The sequence below is a fragment of the Chionomys nivalis genome, chromosome 11, assembly GCF_950005125.1.
Source record: "Chionomys nivalis chromosome 11, mChiNiv1.1, whole genome shotgun sequence".
NCBI classification, from domain to species: Eukaryota; Metazoa; Chordata; class Mammalia; order Rodentia; family Cricetidae; genus Chionomys; species Chionomys nivalis.
This window is the reverse complement of record NC_080096.1, coordinates 10,678,288-10,704,366: the sequence shown is the minus strand read 5'-3', so window position 1 is coordinate 10,704,366 and position 26,079 is coordinate 10,678,288. Positions and strand designations below refer to the sequence as shown.

The window sequence follows — 26,079 nt, the reverse complement described above, 5'->3', positions numbered from 1 at the left end:
AAGCCCAAGAGATGGTCTTCAGGCAAAGGGATGTGTGGTGAAGCCAAGCCTTGTGACTCGCGTTTGATAAGACCCACTTGGCAGGAGGAGAGAACCAACTCCTGCCAGCTGTCCTCTGATCTCGTCAGCCATACCTTGGCACAAGCACACCCTAGCTCACACCCACACATGCACACACAAAATAAGTAAATAAATGCGATTTTAAAAATACACTGGGTGTGGTGGCACACACCTTTAATCCTAGGACTCAGGAGGCAGAGGCAGGAGGATCTCTGGGAGCTGAGTTCCAGGACAGCCAGGGATACATGGTGAGAACTTGTCTCAAAATACCAAAATAATAATAATTTAAATTTTTAATAAAAATACTTTCCATGGGCCAGTGAATGACTCAGAAGGTAAAGGTGCTTGCCACCAAGTCCAATGACCTGAGTTTGATCCTTGGGCCCCACATGGCAGAAGGAGAGAGCCAACTCCTGCAAGTCATCCCTTGACCTCTGTGTACTAACCATGGCACCTACACACTGACTCAACACCTCTCAGACAAACGCAAAACAAAATGTTTTTAAAATTATGTATATAGATTTCTAATCTTCTCTTTCATGGTTTAAAAAGACAGGGCAAGAACACTTAGCCAACTGTCAAACCCACTGATAAGACAACACATAAACCTGTGGCAAATGCCTACCAGAACCAGAGTAGTGAAGGCAGGAGGATCAGGAGATCCAAGATCATCTTTATCTATATAGCTAGTGGAGACCAGCCTGGAATACAAAGCCCTCATCTCAATAAACCAAACCCAGCCTGAACAAATAAAAGAAGTTGCTTCCAGCCTGTAAACATTAGCCTGGAAGACCCCCATTGTCCATCCAGGACCCCATCATCAGTACCATGTCCGTCCAGGACCCCATCATCAGTACCATATCCATCCAGGACCCCATCATCAGTACCATGTCCATCCAGGACCCCATCATCAGTACCATGTCCATCCAGGACCCCATCATCAGTACCATGTCCGTCCAGGACCCCATCATCAGTACCATGTCCATCCAGGTATCCATCATCAGTACCATGTCCATCCAGATCTCCATCATCAGTACCATATTCATCCAGATCTCCATCATCAGTACCATGTCCATCCAGGACCCCATCATCAGTACCATGTCCATCCAGGACCCCATCATCAGTACCATGTCTATCCAGGTGTCCATCATCAGTACCATGTCCGTCCAGGACCCCATCATCAGTACCATGTCCATCCAGGACCCCATCATCAGTACCATGTCCATCCAGGACTTCATCAGTCTGAGAAGTCTGCCCCCCAAGAGGCCCCCTCCCTGCATCACTTGCCTAGGAAGCAAATTCTCTGCACATTTTATTTTGCCTTTGATTCTCGTTTTAAAAAATATTTTAAAATATTTAAGATAAGTATGGGGGGAGTGAGAGAGAGAGTTGTGTGCCTCTGTGTGTGTGTGTGTATGTGTGTGTGCACAGCAGTGCACATGTGCAAAGGCCAGAAAAAGGGCTCCACGTGTCATCCTCAGCACTCCCTGCCTATTCCTTGGTGGCCGTGGTTCTCAACCTATGGGATGCAAACGACCGTTCACAGGGGTCACATATCAGATATCCTGCCCATCAGATAATTTACATTACAATTCATAACAGTAGCAAATTACAGTTATGAAGTAGCAATGAAAATACTTGTATGGTTGGGGGTCCCCACAACATGAGGAACTGTATTAAAGGGTTGCAGCATTAGGAAGGTTGAGAACCATGGCTTTGAGGCAAGGTCTCTCCCTGAACCTTGGGCTCTCATTTCCTCAGCTAGACTGGAAGCCAGTATACCCCAGAGATGGTCCAGTTTCCATCCTCGACAAAGCTGGGGTTACAGGCAGTGAAGAGATACACAGTCTGTTACTTGCAAGCTAGGATCCGAACTCCTGACTGTAGAACAAGTGCTTTCGGCCACGGAGACACCACTCTAGCCTCCACCTTTTCTACCTCTTCCTGGGAAGAAGGGATGAAATGAACAAGCCCAATTAGATGTTCCTAGGGACTTACTTCTGACATCCCACAATGCCTGGTCTGGGGAAGCCATGGGACCAGGGATGGCATCACCGGTTGACTTATGATGAATCCAACCGAGATCAGACTCTTCCTCTGTGTTACCTTGGGCTCCCACCAGTGCCATCCAGATGCCAGCCTCCTCTTTCTAAGAACCTCACGAGACGCGAACATCATAATCCTCTAACACTCACAGAGATGGAGAAGCATGGACTCCGAAGCCCCGCGCACCTCGCATTGTGTTAGATTTGGGTCAAGGCGGTGTCCTGACTGAACTGACCTTACAGTCCAGACTCCTGAATTCCTGATGGCCTTCAAATAGAAGCACATGAGTCTAGCACGCCAGAACCTGCGGGGGAAAACCAGTCCCTTTGGAGCACCACACCTCAGAAAACAAAACCGAGGCAACATGGTAGAGCAAGACCACTCATTCCTACAGCCAGTGCGGCTGGGTCCATGACACTGCCCTTCCCCGTCTTTACGAGGGACAGGTGTGTGCTTGCCGTGCGGAGAAGCAGCATTTTCCTTAGTCTGCGGTTCCAGAGACTGCGTGGCTCAGTGGGTAAGGCAATCTCAGACACCAACATCTCCCTCCCAGAGGACACTGAGCAGACAGGCTCCGACAAAGTCAGCCCCACTCCCATGTCTTTCAGGCCCCCGACCCTTAACTCCTCAACACACAGCTGTGGAGCGTGTGCGGCATAGAGAGAAAGGGGTTTCTGGAAGGGGGATCACCCTGCGTTGGCTTTCAGCTTCAACTCTCTGCTCCTAAGAATCACCCATGGGATCTGAGGATGTGGGGCTCAGTTGGTAAAGTGCTCACCACCCAACACGCTCGAGGCCCTGGTTCCAGCCCCAGCACCACGTCCCAGCATGGCGTTGAATGTCCTTACATTCGGGAGGTGAGGCAGGGGGAACAGAAGTCATCCTCAGCTATATACGGAGTACAAAGCCAGCTTGGACTGCTCTAGACCCGGTCCCACAAACAAACAAACAAACAAACAAACAGAAGGACCCTCAAAAACATCCAAGACAGACTGATGAGATGGCTCAGCAGGGAAAGGTGTTTGCTGCCAAGCCTCAGGACCTGAGCTCCTATCTCCAGAACCCAAGGTAGAATTAAACAACTGACTCCCCAAAGTTGGCCTCTGACCTCTACGCGCATGCTTCAGCAAGCACATACCTGCACATCCACACTAATAGTAAATAAAATAAAATAAAAAGAAATTATCTTAGACAGAGTTGGGAAAGACAATCTCAGGTCCTGGCTCTGATCTCAGGCTTGTCTTTCCCCTTCCTTGAGCCTCAGTTTCCCCATTTGCAAGATCAGCAGATTAGACTTCTGAAGCTGAGGCCCCTGCTGGTTCCAACATTCTAGGTCCAAAAGTGCCCAGCATGCAAATGGGAGGGCGGCTGAGCCTGTAAATCTAGGCCAAGGGAGATGGGAGCCGAGTAAACAGCTAACCGGCAGCAGGCTGTGCACCCGGGCTAAACAGCCGTTCTGAGCTAGAACTGGGGCTTGAGAGAGGGCCATGAGGAGTCAGCCCAAGGTGTGGTGGCTGGAACAGCTTAGCATAGACCCACCTGTCAGATCTCTGGCCCCAGTCTTGGGCCATCTGGAAGTGGTCAAGGCAGCCTGGCCTGTGGCGGGGGAAGGAAAACCAAACAAGAACTCCCAGGAGAGGAGGCCCGGTGCCAACCCTGGAAAAAAAAAAAAGATACTGCCTAGGCCAGGCTAGGCTAGGCTGCACCACCTGTCCAGGCTGGGGAAAAAGCAGGACTCAATGGAACGTCCAGAAAGATCCAGACGCTAAGAAATTATCCAACCTGACCCCCACGTGGCCAGGCCCCTTGGCCTGAAGGACCCCAGAAGGGGGTCTGGGCTTCTGTGTGCCTCTAACTGCTGGCTCTTCTGAATCACATGGGTCACACGAAAGTGGTGGGTGGGCAGCTGGACGCTCCCCCCTCTACCTGCTCCATTGAAGGATCCCCCTGTAACCTCAAGGCAATGAGAGAATTCGGACACGGAAGGTGTTCTTGAGGCTGCTCAGTGCGGGATGTGCTCCCCTGTGCGCCAGAGCGCTCATCATAAAAGTGAAAGGAAACAGCAGCCAGACGCAAATTCCACACACCCCACTGGAAGAAGCTGGAACTTTTCCAGCATCTCCGACTCCCTAGGATCCTGCCTTAGACTCTCCACAAGAGGAGCTTAGAGCCCAAGGCCTTCCACTCTAGCCTAAGAGGCTGGAGAGGGTTCCCTGCCAGCCTCAGAACAAAAGTGCGGAAACACGATGGTGTAAATCTGATGCCTCTCTGTCCTCCCCACCCCCACACTGCCAGGGCAAGCAGCTCATACAGAATGTGAGCAGGAGCCACCTCTTCTGTTCCCAGTGTAGTTGGAGAAAGCCCTGAGCCTGTGACATCTGGAACCCAAGCAACAGTTGGAGAGTGCAGGGCCCTGCCAACATCCTGGGAACTCACGGGCTCCCTTGTAGGAAAGAGGGCAACCATTTGGGCCTCCCACAGAGTTCCAGGAATCTTGTCCTTGATTATTAATCATGTGTGAAGGTCACAAGTTAATCCTTGCCTCCTGTATGGTCGTCTACCCAGTGCCCCTCTGTGTCCCGGCTGTCCAGCCCATAGCCGGTTTTCCTGCTCCTGTCTTTTTGAATTAAGTTTGAGAAAGTCTGGTGGCTGCTGCTGTGTCTTCTTCGGTGCTGGGGTGGAACCCAGGACCTCGTGCAATGAGCAAGCACTCCACCACTGAGACCCGCCCGCCACCCCCACAAGAATTATCTTAACCTCATGATCAAATGACTCCCCTGCCTTAAGACCTGAAATAAAATGTGTCTACACCGTCCACCTTAGGCAGCTCCATCTATCTCTGCCCGTATCTGTGGGATGCTCCAAGAAAACCCTTGCCTGCCTAGTCTGTCTCATCATGGACCCCCCAACCCTCCCATGAACCCACCCTCACTCCCTGAATGGCGCTCCACCCAGCACATCTACATACTTATGGATGAATTATTGTTGCTACCATCTGAGCAGCTCTGACACCTTCTTCTCCTGTCCCCAAGGGATGCCAGTATCCCGATCACTACACCAGTTCTTTGCTTTTTTTCCCCTCCTCGGCCCTCCTAATATAACAAACTATAGAGTACGTGCCACCATTACCTCACCCCAGTCTAGGGGCCCAGCGCTACCATCTCAGAGGAGGAGATTGGCCATCCTCGATCGCGCAGCCAACAGAAGTACAGTCAGGCTGCAACATCAGAAGCCCTCCAGGGCCCTCGCCATATCTACCCCTGATTTCCTGGATTTCCTGATTGGGCAGGCCTAGCCTTGGGTGACACCCAACGACCATCAGATTTACCACCGGTCTCTCTTGTTCTCCTGTCATCTCTTTCGGTCTGGGTCTGGACAACTTTTGTTCAGTTCTGAGAGAGAGATTTGTGGCAGGTCTCAGTGGGGAAGCTGTTTGACCCTTCTATTAAGAGATCAACCTTCACATTAGCCTTCAAAACAAAAACTAGAGGAGACCCTGGAGAAGACAGGTGGGGATTCCCTGCACCCGCAAACTTGCATGGTCTCACCTACTTAGGCCCTGCCCCTTCGCTCTGCCTCCTAAATTCCTAGATTGGCCAAGGACCTGGCTCAGAGCCACACACATCATCAGAGAAGCAAACCTCCACTTTGCAGGGTCCCCCCATAACAGCATCCAGAACATATCTCCTGTCCCTGCCCTATGGCTGAGAACAATCTTAAAGGGGCCAAGGTGGTAATTAGACATGGTGTTTTCTTCTCAAATGCACCCCCAATGCTCACATCAAGTTTGAGCAAAGTTACTCTCTCGTAGGTATCATATCTCCCTTGAGCCCTGTAACTTATCTACAGAGTTCTAGGTCTGCTGGACAGGAATGCCTAGCCTCAGCCCAGGGCTCTGTCATTCCTATTTTACTGGTAAAGAAACCAAGGATCCTGGAGACTCTCCACCCCTCGATTGCTTCTACAAGCACGAATCTTAATCAGGTAACAGACAGAAACAAGAGTAGATGGTGTCCACCACCACCACCAAGAATCGGGGTTCGCGAGACCAGCGAGGTGTCCTATCTCTCAAAAGCACCCAAGCCCAGGTGCATCTGTCCAGGCCCAGGCAGATGGCACCTGTCCCAGCCAACAGCGCCCCCCCCCCCAAGGCAGAAGCCGGAGCGACGTGGGAGGCGGGAGTACCCCACAGTGGCCGGGTGCGGCTGCAAAGGGTGCGGGATTCGGAGTCCACTGGGGGACAGGTTCTGCATGATACTCCGGGAAGCACGGAAACCCGACTGGGGCCCCACAGTTCATCCCCCGGCGCAAGGGCGCAGACTCACCCGGGAGGCAGCTGGTTGCACCGGGTCTCTGCCCGGCCGCCTGGGGTTGGGGGTTCCGCGACACCCCCACCCCCCACCCCAGGCAATCATGGGCCGAGGAGCCGGAGCCGGGAGCGCAGCGTGGAGAGGGAGCTCAGTGGGGATTAGCCAGCACCGGCCAAAGCGCGGAGAGCTCGAGGGAGGGACCGAGGGCGCCCGCTGGAGGCGCCGCCCACCTGCCCACCCTGCGCCCTGCGCCACCGGGCGGGGACGAGGACCCCGGGGCGGAGCAGGCTGGAGGGCCTGGCACTGCACAGCGCAGTGCAGGGTCCCTGACCCCGTACTCTGCAGCAGGGGGATGGCTGTTTAAGAGGACACTTGTGGGGTAATGGGAGCTGGGAGTTCCTGCTCGGCGACCTCACCTGGCGGTAAACTCACCTTCCTGTGCGCGCAGACGGCCGCCTTTTCTCCACCCGCAGCTCCCGGTGCCCAGCCCAGTGTCGGGCGGAGGAGGGAAGGAGGAAGGAAGCGAGGTTTTCCCAGCCTCTCAGCTCACGCCCTCGGCCAGCTTCCCACTCCCGGGTCTCCTAGACGCTTTCAGGATCGCCACTTTGAGCCCCAGGTCGGGTAGAGTGTGCGGCCCGGGAGTGTCCCCAAAAAGGGCGCGTTACCAGTTTGGCAGAAAACTTTCCAGCGAATCACAGGCAGACTTCTCTCTCAGCCTGGAGCGGGGGAGGGTCCTACGAACTGAGAGCCGTCTCACCTGCCTGGAAGTTTGCCTGGAAACGCTACGACTCCAGTCACGGATCTACGTTCCTTGCCAACTCAGAATTCAGACAAGAGTCAGGCCAGGGTCTGCTTCGTGGGTGCGCGCCCAACTCTTTGAAGTTCAAGGCCTGAGAAGTCCTTGGGCCGCCCGGTGTCAGAGAAGCTGTTTGAAGACAAAAGGCGCCTCCTACTGGGGATGACCGCTTTCTGGACAAGCTGCACAGCTTGGTTGCAGCCAAGCTCCCTTGGGATTTCTGGGTACTCCCAGCCTACAAATTCACCGTGCTGCATTCTGCCGGAGTCCAATCACACACTGTAGGCTGCTACTTCTAACTTGCAGTAACAGCTAGCAAAAGATTAATTTGAGGATGATTCGTGAATTGGGAGGTGCAAAGGGCGTTTTTGAAAATAGAGGCTTGGAGTGCAAAAGTGGCTGCTGCATCCTTACCCTGAACCCAGCCTGGGTTCCCATCCGCTCCCCTGACCATTCTCCCTCAATCCTCCACAAACCTGCAGATAGTTATTGGTTACACCCAACGCCCTGGCCTCTAGATTGCAGTTCATCCTGACAGACTGGAGGCAGGTCATTCAGACGGTCCCTAAGGTGGAAACAAGGAATACTGGTACTTTTCCACGCCTGGGATCCAGGCCCAGCCCCGCCCAACTCCGCATCTCATCCAGCTGGGCGGGTCCATCTATCTCGGCTATCTCGGAAAACCAACCTCAAGGGTGGAGAGGCCAAAAACTTCCCAGTCAAAGCTGGGCTATGAGTAAAGCCAAGAGAGTGGCGGACGAAGTGTGCGCCGCTCATTGCCTCCCCTGTTCAACTCTCCGCCCCTGTGTGGTTCTTTCCCCTGTATCTTTCCACACAGGAGCGGCCCGCCAATTTACCCCTTTACGTGTTAGCTCACCAGGGTCTGAGACGTGTCCTTAGGGCAAAAGATTTAAAGCTATGAATCTCAAACAGTGACTTTCTATTACCTGTTGTGCTGTGTACCAGGCTTTTCCTTTGGGGACACTAACCAGCGCCCAAATCACATCACAGAGACTTATTATTAGTTTCTGGCTAGCGCTTTTCACTTAAATTGACCTGTTCCTCTTTATCTACCTTTTGCCTGGGGCCTTTTTACCTTCTTTCTGTATATCTTACTTTCATTCTCTCTCTACGTCTGTCTGGCACCTGCCTGACTTCTTGCCCCAGGTGTGTCCTTCTTTCTCTCTTTCTTCTCCCCTTCCTCTCCTTCTTCTCTAGCCTAGATTTCTCCTCGTATTTATCCTCTCTGCCTGCTAGCCTTGCCTATCCTTTCTTTCCCTAGCTGTTGGCCGTTCAACTCTTTATTAGACCAATCAGGTGCTTTAGGCAGGCAAGATAAAGCAAGTGTAACACATCTTCACACAATGAAAAAATACAGCATAAACAAAAGTTACGTTCCTTTACACGGTTAAAGGGATATTCTGCAGCATAAACAAATGTAACATCTTTGCCTAGTCAAAACAATATTCTACAACAGTGCTGTCTAGTTTTATGTCGACTTGACACAAGCTGTAATCGTCTTTGGAAAAAGACCCGCAAGTATGAAAATGCCTCCATAAGTGTAGGCAGGCCTTGTAGGGCATTTTCTTAAATTAGTGATCAATAGGGGAAGGCGCAGTCCACTGTGGGTGGAGACACCCCTGGGCTAGTGGTCCTGAGTGCTGTAGAGAGCAGGCGGAGAAAGCCATGAGAGACAAGCCAGGAAGCAGTACCCCTCCTGGCCTCTGCATCAGCTCCTGCCTCCAGGTTCCTGCCCTGTCTGAGTTCCTGTCCCGACTTCCTTCATGATTAATAGTGATCTAGGCACATAAGCCAAATACCACTCACAACTTGCTATTGGTCATGGTGTTTCATCACAGAAATAGTAACCCAGACTAAGACATCTGTTATCACAGGAGAGCAGGGCTGGGATTGGAGGGCGGTTACCTACTGAACCCTGCACTGCAAACATCTGACCTTCATATAACACTAGAAGGAAGACCCTTGCTCTGACTTTTCACTAAAAATGAGTTAAGTTACACACTTGGCTCTGCCAGCACCGAGGGAGTTGGGCTTTGAACTAAGCGTCTTTTTATAGGACTCTGGTTCTGAATAGCTACGTCAGGAGTCTCCAAGTCTGGCAGAATAATATCCCCCCGAAGGAAATTCATGTCTTAGTCTCCAGAATCTGGTACCTTAGATGGCAAAGGAGACTGCGGGTGTGATCAAGCTGTGAGTCTTATGATTAGGATTCATCCAAAACGGTCACAAGGGCTTTCATCAGTGGCAGGTAGGAGGGCCAGTGACATCAGAGACGCGGCAGCGGAAGTCAGCATCAGATACACCTCCCGAAGAGGGGCCATTAGCCAAGGGATGCTGGCATCCTGCAAGAGCAGAGAAAGGTAAGAGTAGAGCTTGTGGTAGAAACCTCAGGAGGGTCTTCACACTTGATGTGCTGATTTCAGACTGGGAGAGGCTGGTACCCAAACTCCAGAACTGTGAGATTAAGTAACCTTGTTATTCTAAGTCATGCATCAGTTCCTGGCAATTTGTTACAGCAGCCTCGCGGAATGGGTACATCCAGCACTCTCAGCTGTACAGACCAATGCTGACTTCCCCAGCCCTTCTGCTGACTGTCCGCTGTAAAGCTCTTCTCTCCAGAGGCACCCGGATAAATCCTGAATCATGGATTTAGAAAGAGGATAGGATTTCATCAGAGCTGTTTTTATTTTATTTTATTAATTAATTAATTTATTTTGGCTTCTCTGCATTTGTGAACTGTGGGAACTTGGGAAACCATCTTACCCTCTCTGGGTCTCAGTTTTCTTCTTTAAATGTAAAGACAGTGATACTGGCTGGGCACAGGGGGGATATATGCCTATGACCCCAGAATTTGAGATGTGGAGGCAGGAGGACTATACATTTGAGGCCACCTTGGGCTGTCTTCTTTTGTTACCAGTGAGGATTGAAGCTTGGGCCTCATGCATGAAAGCTGACTATTTTACCATGAAACTTCATCTCCAGCCCTAGCCTGACTAACTTAATGAGCTTCTCTCCAAAACCAATAAACTAATTAAGTTAATTAAGTAATTCTGAACCTCATGGCTGAAGATGTAGCTCAGTGGATAGAGTGTTTGCTCTACCTGTGTTCCCCAGCAGGCCACAAACCAGGGGAGTGACACACCTCTGTAATCCCAACTTTAAGGAGGTAGAGGCAGGAGGATCAAAAGTGCACGGTCATCCTTGGGCCGATAGCTAAATTTGAGGCCAGCCTGGGCTACATGGTACCCTGTCTTTTGGTGATGACGATGATGAATGCACAGTGTCCGTGTGTGGCCCTGGGTCCTGTCTTCAGCACATAAAGCACAAAATCAGAATAAAAATAGTGATGCTAAAAATACCCACCTTGCAGGATCAATATGAGGATCGGATGCAGCAGCGTGTGCCGGAGCTCTGAGTGAGTCCCTGTGACTCACTCAGAGCTGCAGCTATTGGGGACACTGGCCTGCCTGCTCCTGAACACAAGGCTCTTCAGGGTACACCCATCTAGCGGGCCCCGTCCTGAACTCTGGCTGAGTGGGCAGTGATACTGAAGAATGAGACTCTATCTGGGCTTGGTGGTGCATGCCTGTAGTCCTGGCACTTAGGAGCAGAGGCGGGAGGATCAGAAGTTCAAGGTCACTCTTCATACAGAACAAAATTGAGGATCGTTTTCTCTCTCTCTCTCTCTCTCTCTCTCTCTCTCTCACACACACACACACACACACACACACACACACAGAGAGAGAGAGAGAGAGAGAGAGAGAGAGAAAGAATACAAAAAAACAAACAAAACCACTAATTTTTTTTTTTTGTAAAGAGCCATACATCACCCAGCACTCGGGAGGCAGAGGCAGGCGGATCTCTGTGAGTTCGAGGCCAGCCTGGTCTACAAGAGCTAGTTCCAGGACAGGCTCCAAAGCTACAGAGAAACCCTGTCTCGAAAAACAAACAAGCAAACAAAAAGTCATACATTATCACTGGCCAGTGACTAGACCCCCTTTCTGACCATGTGTAAGTGAAAATAAAAATATTTCTTCAATAAAAAATGTGCTCATAGGCCAGCAAGACGGCCCAGTGGGTAGAGGTAAGTGCTTGCTGGGCAAGCCTGACAATTCCCAGACCCAAGTGGAGTGAATGGCAGATCCGACTCCACAAAGTTGTCCTCTGACCTCTACATGAGCACTGTGATATAGGTATACCGCCCACCATACACACATAATTGTTTTATGTGTTCGTGAGCCAACAGGATGGCTCAGTGGGTAAAACTCATCAGCCTGAATTTGATCCTGACGGAAGGAGAGACAGAGTCCCGAAGGTTGTCCCCTGACCTCCATATGTGCGTATGTGAGCATACGCACATAAGTAAATAAATGTAATTTAAAATTTTTAATATGTTTGTGATATTTAGAAGTTGGTCAGGAGTCAGCTGTTAGCCCCGTGTCATCTGTCACTGTTTTTTCTTCCCAGGTTCCTGTTTTCCCTGCTTACTTTTTTTTTTTTTTAAACAGAAATCATTGTGTACTCAGACTTACCTCAAACCTCATGATCCTCCTGCCTCGGCTTTCTGATTGTAGATTCCAGCTACTTTTACTAAGGGTTTATTTCTACACCCAGGAAGGGCTGAGACCAAACTTGTTTGCCTCCAACACTCGTACAGTCAGCAGTAAGTCACACGTGCACCCTCGATCATCCCTACTGTTCACCAGGAACAGACGTGTCTTGCGTGCGGGTTTTAGGAGTGACATAGTTGTCCCTGAAAATTGAGTCGACTCCTTGTGGCCAGCAAACTGTGCTTACATGGTGCCAATCAGAGAGTGGGACCATTTGTTTAAAGGAAACCATTTTTGACTCATTTCCTGAACAATTTTAATTTCAGAAGTTTGTTCTCTGCCTGCTCTCCTGGTGTCACTGGCCAACTGGGACAAGCCAGAGCCTGGGAGGACATCCCAGCATTTGGTACAGCTTCTCTTGTCCTGTTCTGTCTTTTTCAGATAAGGTCTAACGACTTTTGCCTCTGAATGCTGGGGTTCCAGGTATGTACTTACCACACCTGGCAGGCAGCGGTTCTTGAGAACCCTGACTGCACAGAACCAGTGGTTTCATCTCTTATTCCAGATGTGTGTACCCGGGCTTGCAGAAAGACCCCTTTATGCCTCATTTGTCCCTTTAAACCAATGGTCCGCATTGCCAGGTGGAGGATGCGTGAGGCACATTTTAGCCCATTCCCACTGCTCTTGGCGTCACTAGGCCTCTCACTTCTCAACAGGTGTGATGCTCAGCCTTGTGACTCATCACCTTAGGTCGCTAACTGGGCCATCTCCTCTCCCGGTGGCTCTCAACACTAGTGATAGACTTCTTGGATGTTCCTGTCCAGTTATTTGGCGTGCTCTATTGGCAGGGCTCCTTACGGCGGCTGTGACTCTTGGGGTCACCCAGAGGCACTGGGGTCACACGGAAGACTCTTTGCAGAAGGAAGGTGGCTACAGCAGTGAGGGCCAGAGTTAGGTCACTACAACCACACCTAGGCTTGCTCTCTTGCTGCAGAAAGAGTGAGATCAAGAAGTCCTGTGCTAGCTGGGGCTTGCCAACCCCCAGGGCATTTCAGGATTCTTTTTTTTTTTTTTCCTGACTGTCCTCTGATTTATGGCTTAAGTTAGTCTGAGGGCATTCTGGTTAGTTTTTGTGAACTTTACACTAGCTAGAGTTATCTGGAAAGAGGGAACCTCAGTTTAGGGATTGCCTCCATCAGACTGGCCTGTGGGCGTGTCTATGGGGCATTTTCTTGACTAATGATTGATGTTGGAGAGTCTACACCTTGGAAGCCTGAAAATGTGAGCCTATGTTGACGCTGACCAAAGGTCAGAGAGTTGAAACTTACCTCTGACCTCAAGGTTATTGTGTTTCTACCTCAAACAAAGGCTCTACCTGGATTTAGGAGTTCTGCTCCCTCAAGGTTCTTGTCAACAGGCGTGGAGAAGTTGATAAGTTTCTACCTCAAACAAAAGTCTACGGATCCAACTAAGTTCCAGTTCCCTTAACTGGAATATACCATTGTATTTCACCCGGGGAGTGGTTTGGTTTGCCTATTTTACAGAATGTTTTGGTCTAGGGTGTGAGCTCAACTTGTTATGTTCTAGCAACAGAATGTTTAATTATGGACTTAGCCTGTGACCTTCAACTGTTAGATTAATTTTCTTGTATCAGTTTTTTGTCTTACTTCTACCTTTTGGGGTCGGGGTATTTTAAGCAGTTGGAAATTAACGCAGGCCAATTTCAGTACTCACTGAAACTCCCTCCCAATACTATCCTATATGTTTTTCTTTTTTTAATTTCCCCCATCCCTGAGTCTTCCTATTCTTTACTAATGTTTTCTAAATTCCCATACCTCTACCCTGGCAAGAAGTACTTTGTCGAGGCTGGTCCCCAACACTACACCACAATGAGTGGTACCATCCCTGGGCAGGTGGTTCTGGGTGCTTTAAGAAAGCTGGGTGAGCAACGAATGGAAACCAAGCCAGTAAGCAGAGTTCCTTCATGGCCTCTGCCTCACTTCCTGCTTCCAGGTTGCCAGCCTTGAGCTCCCTCCCTGGCTTCCCTTGACGATGGACTGTAAGATGAAACAAACCATTTCCTCTCCGGATTGGTTTGGCCAGCGTTTTACTGAGCAGGAGAGAAGCAAGTTAGAAGACTGGGCTTTCCATTTCTTGCACTAGGACGTGAGAAGAATCACTATGAAGCCCGGACCAGCAGTGGGGAGGAGCCTGCAGTGGGAGGGACCTGAGTGGGGAGGGGCCCACAGTGGGGAGGGGCCTGCAGCACTGAAGATCAGGGCAAGATGCTACACTGGTTCTGCTGCCAGTTGGTAAGTGCTTTGAAATCACTGGGGATGCATGAGGGTCCCCTGTGGCTTAGATACAGAAGAAATGAACTCAACCCTTAGGCAAAAAACGCAATTAGCATCCACTCTAAGCACGATCATACACAGCCGCGTAAAGAAGGAGCACTGTGGTGGTGGATGCTTACAAGCACAAGGCTGTGGATGTGGAGACTGGGAAGGACACCTGGGGCTTGCTGGCCAGGCAGTCTAGTGTAATCTGTGAGCCCCAGGTCCTAGTGAGAGACTGTGGACAGCTCCTGGAGACTAACACCAAAGGTTATTCTCCCATATGTGCACACACATGCAGATGCACACACACACACACACACACACACGAACTATTCACCTTAGCAGCCAACACCCACAAAGTGTGCAGTGTGTTCGTGTCCCTCCTACACTGAGTGCTGACCCACTTATCCTCCTCAGCCATGCAAGAAAGAAAGTCACCAATTGAGCCCACCTTACAAATTAGAGACAGACACAGCAGGACCAAGGGGCTTGACAAAGTGCTTACCGCTGATCTGTGTTAGGGTCTGAGTGGGACCCCAGACTTCTATGCATGTACAGGGCAAGAGCTTTACCACAGACCTACACCCACCTCTGCAAATGGTTCTATCTGAGTGGGCAAGAGATTAGCACCCTAAGAAGACAAAGCCTTATTTTTGATCCCCAAACTGTGAGTTTTTAAACGGAAGAAACAAAAACTGTCGGTCACCTGGAGCTGTCTGTCCCTCTGCTCGGGTGGTCAGTCTTATTTCTGGGACTCATGGCGTCCATGGCGCTCTCCTAATCACCCCCTCTTAATTGTCTCTGGGTGTCCGGGCTCAGGCACTCTTTGGAGGCCTAGGTCTGGTCAGTGTCTGCCAGGATCAGCCCTGATATCCTTCCTCCAGGCACCTCAGAGGGCCACTCAGAGCAAGCAAGCCATGTATGGTGTATACCTGCTGACCTACTGATAATATATACGTGCCAATTCCTTTGTCCCTGTATGTAACACAGAAATGGCCCCTCCATTGTCCTGGAATTATAGGCTTATGGCTATCACTTTAGACTCTCAAGCTACCTCAGAGTTCGCCATATTCCTCACCCTTCCCTATATGACACCCAGACTGATTTACTCTTCACTGTGTGTGTGTGCATATTTGCAGTGTATGTGTGCTTGTGTGTGCATACGTGTGACAGCTAGAGGTTCAGAAGTGTTTCGACCATGAAGATTGATTCTAGGGGGCTGGAGATTGACTCTAGGGGGCTCAGTTGACAGAGAGGCTCACTGGGTCTTGGCGGTCACTGATTGGGTAGACTGGCTGGCCAATAAGCTTCCTCCCCAGCACTGAGGTTACAGATTGTTTTTTTTTTTTGTTTTGTTTTTTTTTTTTTTTTTTTTTTTTTGGTGTTTCGAGACAGGGTTTCTCTGTAGCTTTTTGGCTCCTGTCCTGGAACTCCCTTTGTAGACCAGGCTGGCCTCGAACTAACAGAGATCCACCTGCCTCTGCCTCCTGAGTGCTGGGATTAAAGGCGTGCGCCACCACCGCCCGGCTACAGATGTTTAAAATAAGCGTGCAACACAGGCTTTTCTGGGGCTCCACAAGCAGTTTAACCGTGGAGCCATGTCTCCAGTCCTTTTTTTTTTTTTGAGACAGCTTCATGTATTCCAGGTTAGTCTGAGACTCTCCACATAGCTGAGTATGTCCTCGAATGAATAGGACTTGAATCCAGAGCTCAGGCCCTTAATTAATTAATTAAGCACTTAATCCCCACTCAATCAAAGGCGTAGCTTTGATTCCCAGACATTCTTTCTGTGGCGTCCTCATCCAGAAGAGACCGAAAGACTGACTATTGGTCCAGCTTTTTCTTAAAGCCCGCCTCTGAAGGTGGCTGATTGGCTGATGCTGCCTCAGTGGTTTGTGTTCAGGCAGGGTGTGCCCTGGAACTCCATCCTAGAAGAGCAGCCAACCAGCGCAGACCTGCTCCCTGGAGGAAAGCCAGGGCCAGAAGGAGAGGACGGAAGCAGAGGCTGAGTCACCGAGCTGGCAAATCGAGTTACTTTGGGCGCTCGGTTCTTGGCTGCTGACAGGTAGGTCTAAGTCAGCAGCTGGCCTAGCAAGCAGGGTGAAGTCATTTTTCAGAAAATCCAGTTATCACTCAGAGCTTTGAAGGCTGTCCTGGTGGTTGGGCTAGACCTTGCTGTCACCCCACCCTGCTAGCAGCTCCAGACTTGGCAGTTAGGGACCCCCTGACTTCTGTCACTTTTAATGCCTGGCCAGGCAGGCATCTCTTCTTCACCCCGGGTAGGCCGGAGCCCCCGTTAAAGCATGTCCCACCAGTTCTCTGCCACTGCCAGCTATGCTTGAGATGGCATAGTGGGGGCACTGCTCACTAAGAGGACTGAGAACTGGCACAATTTGGGACAGGGACAGCCCAGCCTGTGGATTTCCTCGGGAGTGACGGGGGGTGGGGGGTGGGACAGCATCACTGAACTACTTGCTCTCTGTTTGGTCAGAAAGGGGAAAGTTTTGAGGTTTCCCCCCATTTATTTATTTATTTTCAATTTTTTAAAACAATCTTATTTCACATACCAATCCCAGTTCCTTCTCCCTCCCATCCTCCCACTCCACCCACCTTCTGGGTTTTTCTTTTGTAGCTTAAAATCTTTTTTTTTTTTTTTTTTTTTTGGTTTTTCGAGACAGGGTTTCTCTGTGGCTTTGGAGCCTGTCCTGGAACTAGCTCTTGTAGACCAGGCTGGTCTCGAACTCACAGAGATTCACCTGCCTCTGCCTCCCAAGTGCTGGGATTAAAGGCGTGCGCCACCACTGCCCGGCTAAATCTTTTTTACTAATTGAGGTTTTCATTGTTCTTTTTCTTTCTTCATTTAGAGATTGAATCTCTGGTCCCCCACTATGCTAGGCAGGCTCTGGACCGTTGAATTTCACCCCTGGTCCTCTTTCTGGTGATCCTGCTTACTCATTTAAAGGCAGGGTCTCGTGTAGCTGAGGATGACTTTGAACACCTGATTCTTCTGCTTCTACCTTCCTAGTGCAAAAAACCTATCACAGGTTGAGCAATGCACCTGCTTCATGCTTTGCGGAGGATGAAAGTCAGGACTCCGTGCAAACTGGACAAGCACTCTACCCGGTTAGCTGCAACACCCCTCCCCCACGGCTCACCAAGTCACCCACCCACCCTTGAGTTTATAATCCTCTCTCTCAGATATTTGAGGTTTGCCCCCAGTCAGTCTAAGATCGATATTTTCTTGCTAGAAGATTAACGATCCCTTTCTCTCGCATTATCCTTACACACTGAGTTGGGTTTCTAGAATGGGTGTCTAAGAGTTACGGGTTCAGAAGGCAATTACTAACTTGTTATAGGGGTGCATGGCCCCACAAGCCCAGCACCAGGGAGCTAAGCTCTAGCTTTGTGGGGTGTTGACTGGGTTCAGACCCTTAGATAAATTGTGTAGCCCTCTGGGGCCTTGGCATCCTTCTCTGTAAGATGGGGCTGGTGACGGTCAGTTGAGTTGATGCCAGTGGAAAGCAGACGGCAATTCTAGCTCATGGTAAGTTGCTTTATCAACACAAGCTCTTATTGTGGACCTCAGCAAAAAGCTCCTGACGTGACTACAGATGCCCTGGGAGAAGAAGTGACAAGATGGGCCCATGCTGAACAGTTTCAGAAAACCTGTGACTTGAAGGCCAAGGTCAGAGTCCTAGACATTAAACCAAGCTGTCTTGTCTCTGTGGACACCGGAGAACCCCCAAAGGTGCTCTGTGGGATTCGCCCAGAAGACTGCAAAGCCAGACCTGGACTTCCCATCTGTTTGGGGTCAGAGGATGGAAAAGGGGGCACAGAGAGACCTTGGCACTCAGGATGAGGTTGGAGATGATCCAAGCTAAAAGCAGCTGTGGCCAGAGTCCTTACTTCCCAGGACCCGACTGCTGAGAAGGAGAAGTGGTCAGATATGCTGAGTTAGTGGCCCTGTGGCTGCAGGAGACATGGGAAGTGCTGCCCAGCTCTGTGAAAATCCCCTGAGGCTGGTGGCTGCCTCATGGTTCTCCTTTGGGTCCTCTGACTTGCTTTAAAACATTTGTTCATTTAGTGGGAGAAGGGTGTCTACTCCTTTGGCCAGATGTGTTCTGGGGACTGAACCAAAGTCATAGTTTTAGAGGCAAGTGATTTTATCTGTTGAGACATCTCCCTGGCCTCCCTTGATGACCACCCCCCCTCCACACACACACACTCACAGCGGGACCTTCTGCTAGAATGGGATGGGGGCTGGCCTCCTGGTTTCTGGGTTCACCCTGAGTCTGCATTTTGCCTGTCCTACTAAAGATGAGTGTCTTGCCTTCTGTCGTGGAAACAAAAGCCGCTTCTCCACCAATGGCCACCCATTGGGTCTTCCAAAACGGGCAAGCACTGCCAGGGGCCCAGGCTTGGCGGGTTTTGCTGGACTGGAGCTCTGGAGGGTGCAGAGGAACGCTGAGTTGAACGCAGCACGTCAGGCCTGGTAAGGGCTGCGCTCCGCCATCTAGTGGCTCCCATGGGAATTGAAGGCCATGGAAGGTCATGCCGGAGCAGCTGCAAGCCAAGCTCTTGGCTGTGCCCTAGAGTGACCCACAAGGTTCCTATTGTAGCAGAAACTGAGGTTTGCAGGTACACATTTCAAGTTTCCTTTGAAGATCCTAGACCCTGATTCTGAATTCTGCATGGAAACGGAAATCCTGGAGGCCCCTCGGAGGAGGCAGGAAGGAGATGCAGCGTGGCCGCTGCAGAACATCTGGTTACTGCCTTTGGTATCGTGAAAAGCAAATTTTTGTCCGTGTTTCTATGAATGAGAATTCAGAGTTGTCTGTCTTGCTCCTGTCTCCCATGTCACCCCACAATGCAGATGCAGGTCTTGCTGTGGAGTGGGGAGGCTGAGGGTGTGCTGCATGGATGTGCATGGGTGTGTGGAGATAATGAATTGCTTCGTAGGAGCTGAGGGAAGGGGTGGGAATCACTTTTTCTTTGGGTTTAAACTCAGAAGATGGTGGGCGAGTGAACTGGGGCGCTTGAGTCAAGGGCCTGAAATCCACGGTGAGTTGTGTGGGACTGTCATAGGCTGGACCACACCGCCTCCTAATCTAGATGTTGGTGTCCTAACAACAGGACCTAAGACTGTAACAGTATTTGGAGAGGACGTGAAAATGAGGCCTTGGGTGGGGGTGTCTAGTGCAATGTGACTTGTGTGACTATAAACAGATAGTGCTATCATATTGTGACCGTAGAGGGACAGCCGTGAAGACACAGAGAGGAGGTGGCCAAGGAGACAGGCCTCAGAAGGAGCCAGTCCTGGGCTATGGGTGTAGCTTGTCTCCTGTCTGCTCTATGGAACTTTCCAAGTGGTTGCACTGGCTTAGACAGGCTAGGGTTTCTAACCCCCAGGTGTGGGGGCAGTGGATGCTGGCTTTTCCAGCTCTCAAGAGGAGAACTGGAACTAGGGGACACTCCTCCCTCAGTTTCCAGGGATGGGGGTGCATGTCTGGGACCCGTTGGGGTTACTCAGTCACTAAAAGGAGGCCTTAACAGAAACAGCAAACCACAGTCACCTGCCGGCGGCCTCCCAAGTGCTCTAAATCACCCATAGATGTCTTACACCTGTCAGTACTACTGGCTGCGCACACAGAACTATCACACTGTTTAGGGAGTGAGGACATGGCAATGGCCTACGTGTTTGTTACAAACACAAGCGTTTTTCTCAGTATTTGTGTCGAGGTTGGTTTGGTTCTCCAGTGGTAACCAGCAGGTGTGGGGAGTGGAGTGGTTGATCCATGAAGCCCCTGGGATGTTCTGATGTGGCTGGAGGGGCTTCTCCCTTGACGGAAGATCCCCTTTCCTCCGGTGGGAGTAAGAGAGCCAGACCCCAGGGAAAAGAAGCCTTATGATATTCAGGGAGGTGGTCAGTCCTAGAAGTTCACAGAGGTGCCAGGACAGAATTGAGGCCGTGGGGACACTAACCCCAAGACTCAGGGTACCCTCAATGACAATTCCATAGTAGGCTGCACCGATGTCTTGGGCCAGGACACACTACACCAGCTTGATTCTCTAGTGTCCCTTCCCATCCCAGATTTCTCCAGAGGTGGCCAGATGTTCTTGTGGGGAAGGGCAATTATTTCTACCTGAGTTCCAGCCTATTTCACCCCCACAGTAGGCCCCTCTGGTAGGGACCACTCTTCTCACGTGACAGTTGGGAACATTGAGGCATGGGTGGTTTATATACATCCACTTGGGACCTTCCCTAATGAAGGGAGCTAGGACCTCAAAATGGGCTCTTTTCCGGGTCCGGGTGCTATGCTATCCATAGGGTCACAGAGCCCCTGCCTGGGACCACCTTAAATGTTTACAGGCCAATTCCCCAGAGCAGAGAGTCTTCCTAATCGGCAAATTTGGAAGCTGAACCCACCTCCCTCCTTCCACCCATAAGAAAATCGCTCTGTGAATGACAAGCTTAGACGGCAAAGACAGCCTCTCACCCCACGAATGCCTGACACAGAACAAAGTACTTAAATGACCTGATTCAGTAAGACGTCCAGAGCACTAACCTCACACCACACTCCCAGCAAACTCATCTCACTAAAACTGAACAAAACCATGCCAGCTACAATAGCACACACCTGTAACCCCAGGACTTAGGTACCTGAGATAGGTTACTGTCAATTTAGAGGCTAGCCTGGGCTACAGGTTGAGTCCCAGGCCAGCTTGGGCTAGACCAAGACCCTGACTCAAAAAGCAAACAAACAAAACAAAAAAATTAGCTGAAGACAAACAGGACATCTGGGACATGTGCCTAGGGTCACCATGTCCTTAGGCGCAGAGCCTGGTAGCAGGTAAACTTTGTGACCAGGCTGCTGCCCGTATCTTCTGGTTCTTCATCTCCTGCCCGCTAAGCACCTACTACAGAGGGCACACACCACCTGACCTTAGTCTAAAAGCTTCTTGTCTGGGAGACACAGACAGGACAAGCTGGGTGACTTCTGTCAGGGCCTCTAAGAATCCTGGGTAGAACCCACAGTCCAACCTCATCTAGGATGACAGTGTCTTGACTGGGAAGGTCCCTCTGTGTGTGGCACCTGTGTGTGGGTCCCCAGACCCATAGCATTGCCTGGAAACCATGCTGACCCTCAGACGGTCCCATCTGCAGTGAGCGTCTACACGTCTAACCACTTTGAGACCCTCAGCTTTTCCAACAAGCACCCCCATCCGTTTCAGGGGCTCCTAGTCTCTCTTCTTTGAGAAAATGCTGGGACAATAAAGGAGAAAGCCAAGGAGAAAAGAGGGGTGGCCACAAGGCCAAGCATTTATTGTTACGTTGTTAGACTTCCCTCTGGGGGAAGTGTGGGGGTTCTGCCATTTAGGGCTCATTTGCTTTGCATTTACAAACCTTTCCTGGATCAGGGTCATTGTCACCATCCACACTGGCTTCTCTGTACTGAGACCCAGAAGCTGCCACCACCCAGGAGGCACTTTCCGCCCAATGCTGTGAAGCAGTCCTCGGGGATAAGTGACTGACTGTCTGGGAAGAGGTGTTATGGTCCCAGCAGGGCTGTATATCTTTTCCATGCCCCTGCAGTGAAATCCAAAGTCACACCTGCCAAGACCCCACCTATCCTCATGACCTCTATCTTTGAGAGGGGGGCAGGAATTGCTGCTCTGAGTGCCCCATGCTAGCCAGGCTTAGAAGAAACCCCTTCTTTCCACTTCTGGATCTTGTTATCACGTGACAACCTCCTGCACCGAAGAGTCAAGACCGAGAATCTGCTAGAAGTGACCACTGCGTGTAGTTGGAGACGGGCAAAGGTGCCGGGGACAGAAGCCCAGAGTTCACCAGGAAGAAGCCTACTGATGTTGTAGGATCCCCACCTTAGGAGGAAAGTGCACCTAGGCCTTCCCCTTCAGGAGCCAGCACAGCCAGCAACCTTTCCAAGGAGGCTGTTGATAAATTCCTGGGTCCTGGAGTTGTGCCACCCTTTGGGGACGCAGTTTGAGAGTGGTACTTAGTCTCAGTTAGAAGAGGGCCTCCCTCCTCTTGCTGGGCTGCAGACTCGGGGGGCTTCGGGATTCCAGAGGCGGGAATGCATACTATAAACCCTCCAGGGTGCAAAACCTGAGAGAAGCTGGGTTATACCCCAGAGGTTCACCCTGCGCAACCTGGCGTCTGATGCGTTTCGTTCAGAGGATGACCTGCAGGCAGAAATGGTCCTCCCAAACCCAAGGCCTCTGGACTCCGGTTGTGAGGAAGACTGTGCCTGTGGGATCGTTAGGGAGATGTCTTCAACCTGGAGACCAGCAGCTCTCAAGTTTATGGGCTGTGCGTGGTCCTCCCACAAGGGGACACTTTTTATATCACGGACAAGACTGGCTTTGGTGGCTCAGAGGCTACCCCACGGTCAGTTTTGGGAATCTGAACCTTTCTGGGACTTCTGGTGCAAATAGCCTCAGAGAGAGTTGGTGCAGAATAACTGTGCAGGGTACAACTGCCAGTCCTCCCTCGTGGCAACAGGCAAAGTCTCTGCCCAGTGGGCTTGGGCCTGGATGCTGCGCCCAGTACGACTCTGGGCCACCGCAGTGCTGGCTCTCCCAGCCAGGCCTTGCTGGGGGCTTTGGGAAGCTCTCAGTGTTAAACATTCTGCACCACCCTCTTGCCTGTGGACCCAATGAAAACAGAGCGAACTCATCCATTGTCTGCACATGTGGTGGATGGAAGTTGCTAGGCTCGTTCCTCCTGTTCCTCCCCATCCCGTCCCTTCTAAGCTGCTTCCTGAGAGGCTCAAAGCTTGTGGCAAATGTTAGCGAATGTTAATCCTCAGCTCCCTTGGGAGGAACCGGAAGTGTTATAGGTAAGACACTGAGGCACAGAGAGGTGAGGCCACTGGGAGAAAGCCACACAACAAAATAGTTGCAGATCAGGAAAAGGGCTGGGAGCTCCTTGCTTGGATAGCCCAGCAACCTTGCTCCACGGGATTCGCACCTCTGTTAGGTCATGGGTGAGCACGCCTGTCTCAGGTGACGTCACAGCAGAGGTTTGTTGGGTTAATGGCAGGCGCTCCCCCATTTTGTGCCCATACTTGGAATGGCTGTTTGGGGACCGAGCTCAGCAACTCCCACCACCACACGCACACTCTTAAAGTCACATTCATCCTGGTGACAGGATGCCTGTAGCCCTTGGGGCTGCTACTGCCAGGCCCCTCTGCCCTTCAGAGATCTCTTCCTGCTCCCAACATGTCCACCTCATGATGCAGTGCTCTTAAAGTGGAAGGAAGACCCATGTAACTTTGCATCCTTCCAGAGTGAGTGACCAGGTCAGAGTTCACGTTCTCTGCCCAGTGGGCCGAGGGGCGGCATTGACCACCTGGCCACTGCTGGCTGGCTTTGCAGCTGGTTCTCAGTGCCCCGGCTCTGCCAAGGCTGGGTGGGCAGAGGGGGCAGTTTCCTGCCCCTCCCAGAAGGGTGTTCCAGGCCCTGGCACTGACACTCCTCCCCTTCTTGGAAGTTCAGGGTAGAGTGCTAGGAACATCCGGTTTGTTCCGTGAGCCACAGCACCGGGGCCACCTGCTGGGTCATGTGTCCTCAGGGCCTGTCTTCAGAGATATAAGACACCTAGGTGGGCATTCTCTGTCCTTGGGGTCTCTGGGAAGTCTGTCCTGGCATCTGCCCTCAGCCCCAGGCCTCTCTGTACAGTGGGGATAGACGGCACTGGGCCGTGGGGCTGCTCTTCTCTCTTCGCTTTTGTAGCCGAGTCCCGAGGCTTTCTTACACATTGGTGACCTCCAGGCTATTGTATCCCTCCAGGCGGCACTGCTCGGGCCTGCCTTGGAGGTCGTCATCCGCACAGTCCTCGTTCTCAAGAGAGCCATAGTCGTCGTGAAACTCAGCTTCTTTGCTGCTGAAGCCTCTTCCTATCTTCCCCAGGGGCAGCTGAGGAGACAGACACAAACCAAAGGGCAGAGGAAGAGAGAGATGAGAACCAGGCGGTGGCGTCTCCAATCTAACTGCAGTGTGAACTTCAGGTCTCCCTGGACCTCACGGGGCTCCTCCGTTATTAGTACCACCCTTGCTTCCCAGACCCATGGAAGGGATCTGGGGACTTTCCATGATGAATCAACGTTTGAATGTCTAGCTAGAGAGATTCCTGTAGTTACCAAGGATGACTTTGGTTTTTTGTTTGTTTGTTTGTTTTGTTTTTTTTTTGTTTTGTTTTGTTTTGTCTTTCGAGACAGGGTTTCTCTGTAGCTTTGGAGCCTGTCCTGGAACTAGCTCTTGTAGACCAGGCTGGCCTCAAACTCACAGAGACCCACCTGCCTCTGCCTCCCGAGTGCTGGGATTAAAGGCGTGCGCCACCACGGCTTGGCCCAAGGATGACTTTGGACGAATGGTCCTACAGTCTTCCCCCTCCCTCCTGTTGAGAGCGGGTGGATGGGACAAAGCCTCCCATACCGCATGCTCAATCTGAAAGGAATATTGTAATGGCACCTGGTACGGCCACAAGTATGAGCTTGGGGCTTGCAGATGGGTGTTAGAGTCCCTGTTCTGTACTTCTGGCTGTGGAACCTGAGGTGAGCACTGCCCATCTCTGAGCCTTGATTTTTCTCAGCTGCAAGAGAGGAAAAGCGATGGGGACTTGGGTAGACTGTGGGGAGGAGCAGAACTAAGTCCTGCAAGGGTGACCAACCCAGGGTAAAGATGTGCTCAACCGAGGTCCAGGTGCCACCAAGCGAAGGGGAAGACATGAGTGTGGCAACCATGATGCTGGTTACAACTAGAGCTTCTGTTTGGTCTCTGGCCAGCTGCCCCTGTTGTGTGCAGCCCTGCTGGGTATGCCAGAGGCTCCTTTCTGGCTATAGAGCTCATCTGCCCCTGTTGTGTGCGGCCCTACTGGGTACACCAGAGGTTCCTTGCTGGTCTAAGTCAGAGATTTTCAGATCTAGGGCTCCCTGACACCTCCTGGCAGCCAGCTGTGTGAAGTGCTCTGCACCCATGGGTCTCTTTGCTTCAGGAGGCCAGGATGAGGCGATTCCACAGTCTCTAGCCACCCTGCCATAGACTCTGCCTTGGACGCTCGTCACTGGGCATTGTCTTAAGCAAGGGCCTATGTACATGGTTGTTCTTCTGCATGCACCTGAGACCTGAGGATGCTGCAGCTTCACAGGTGACAAAGGAGCCATAGGTCCATCCAGGAGAGACTGCCTGGCCCGAAGGACAGAGAGACTGCTTACCCGGCCGCCTCTGTACTTGCTGTTGCCGCTGCCTTCCTCTTTTCCAGCTCTGGTGATGCTCGAGGCCCTGCCAGGCGGCGTCCCAAAGCGCTCAGACTCCCGGATGCCTATGGAGCTGGGACATTTCACGAGTTGTGAGTTAGTAAGAGTCACCCACGGTTATCGTCCCCACTTCCACGGTTCCGGCTTCTCTTTCAGAGACAGGACAAAGTGGCTTACAGTTATCTATAACTCCAGTTCCAGGGGATCTGATGCCCTCTCCTGGCCTTCATGGGCACCAGGCATGCATGTGGTGCACACACACACAGGCAAAACACCAAAACACATAATAAAATAAAAAGGCTGTGGATATAGCTCAGTAATGGAGAGCTTGTCTAAAATATGCAGGGTCCTGGCACTGGTTAAACATAAACATCAGTGGTCCTTTCTCATGGGGTCTGTGTGTGTGTGTGTGTGTGTGTGTGTGTGTGTGTGTGTAGAAGAGACAGCAGCCTGCTGATGATGTATTTGGACATTACTGTGAAGGACTGCTGTGTCCACCCAGCCTGGGATGTTCTCCAGGTTGGAACCCTGAATATGATCTTACTAAAAACATTTCTCCGGCTGAAATCTTCCCACTCAACCGGCTGCACTGTGGGAGGACCACCCTGGGAGGAGCCAAAGAGTCACCACTGCTGTGCCTCCTGTCTGAAAGTTGAAAGTAGTGACAGAGAAGGAGGGCGG

The 26,079-nt window shown here is 51.2% G+C and overlaps 2 protein-coding genes across 5 annotated transcripts in view; both read right to left on the bottom strand.

The window, feature by feature from the left end:
• Nucleotides 1-7,228, bottom strand: part of Tmem51 (transmembrane protein 51) — a 50,458-nt gene extending 43,230 nt beyond the window's left edge. The window contains exon 1 of one of the 3 annotated variants that reach the window (XM_057784509.1): nt 6,849-7,228. The gene's annotated coding sequence lies outside the window, so the exon portion shown is untranslated. Of the gene's footprint in view, nt 1-3,645; nt 3,706-6,431; nt 6,583-6,848 lie in introns of those variants that run through there. The other 2 variants (XM_057784508.1, XM_057784510.1) reach the window with 2 other exon arrangements.
• Nucleotides 7,229-21,456: 14,228 nt separating this feature from the next.
• The window catches only part of Kazn (kazrin, periplakin interacting protein), a 911,421-nt gene continuing 906,798 nt past the window's right edge, over nt 21,457-26,079 (bottom strand). For both annotated transcript variants that reach the window (XM_057784037.1, XM_057784038.1), the window contains 2 exons: nt 25,357-25,471; nt 21,457-24,058 (listed from right to left, as the gene is read on the bottom strand). In XM_057784037.1, coding sequence (XP_057640020.1) covers nt 23,894-24,058; nt 25,357-25,471 — 280 coding nt within the window. In that variant the 3' untranslated portion in view covers nt 21,457-23,893. The remainder of the gene's footprint in view (nt 24,059-25,356; nt 25,472-26,079) is intronic.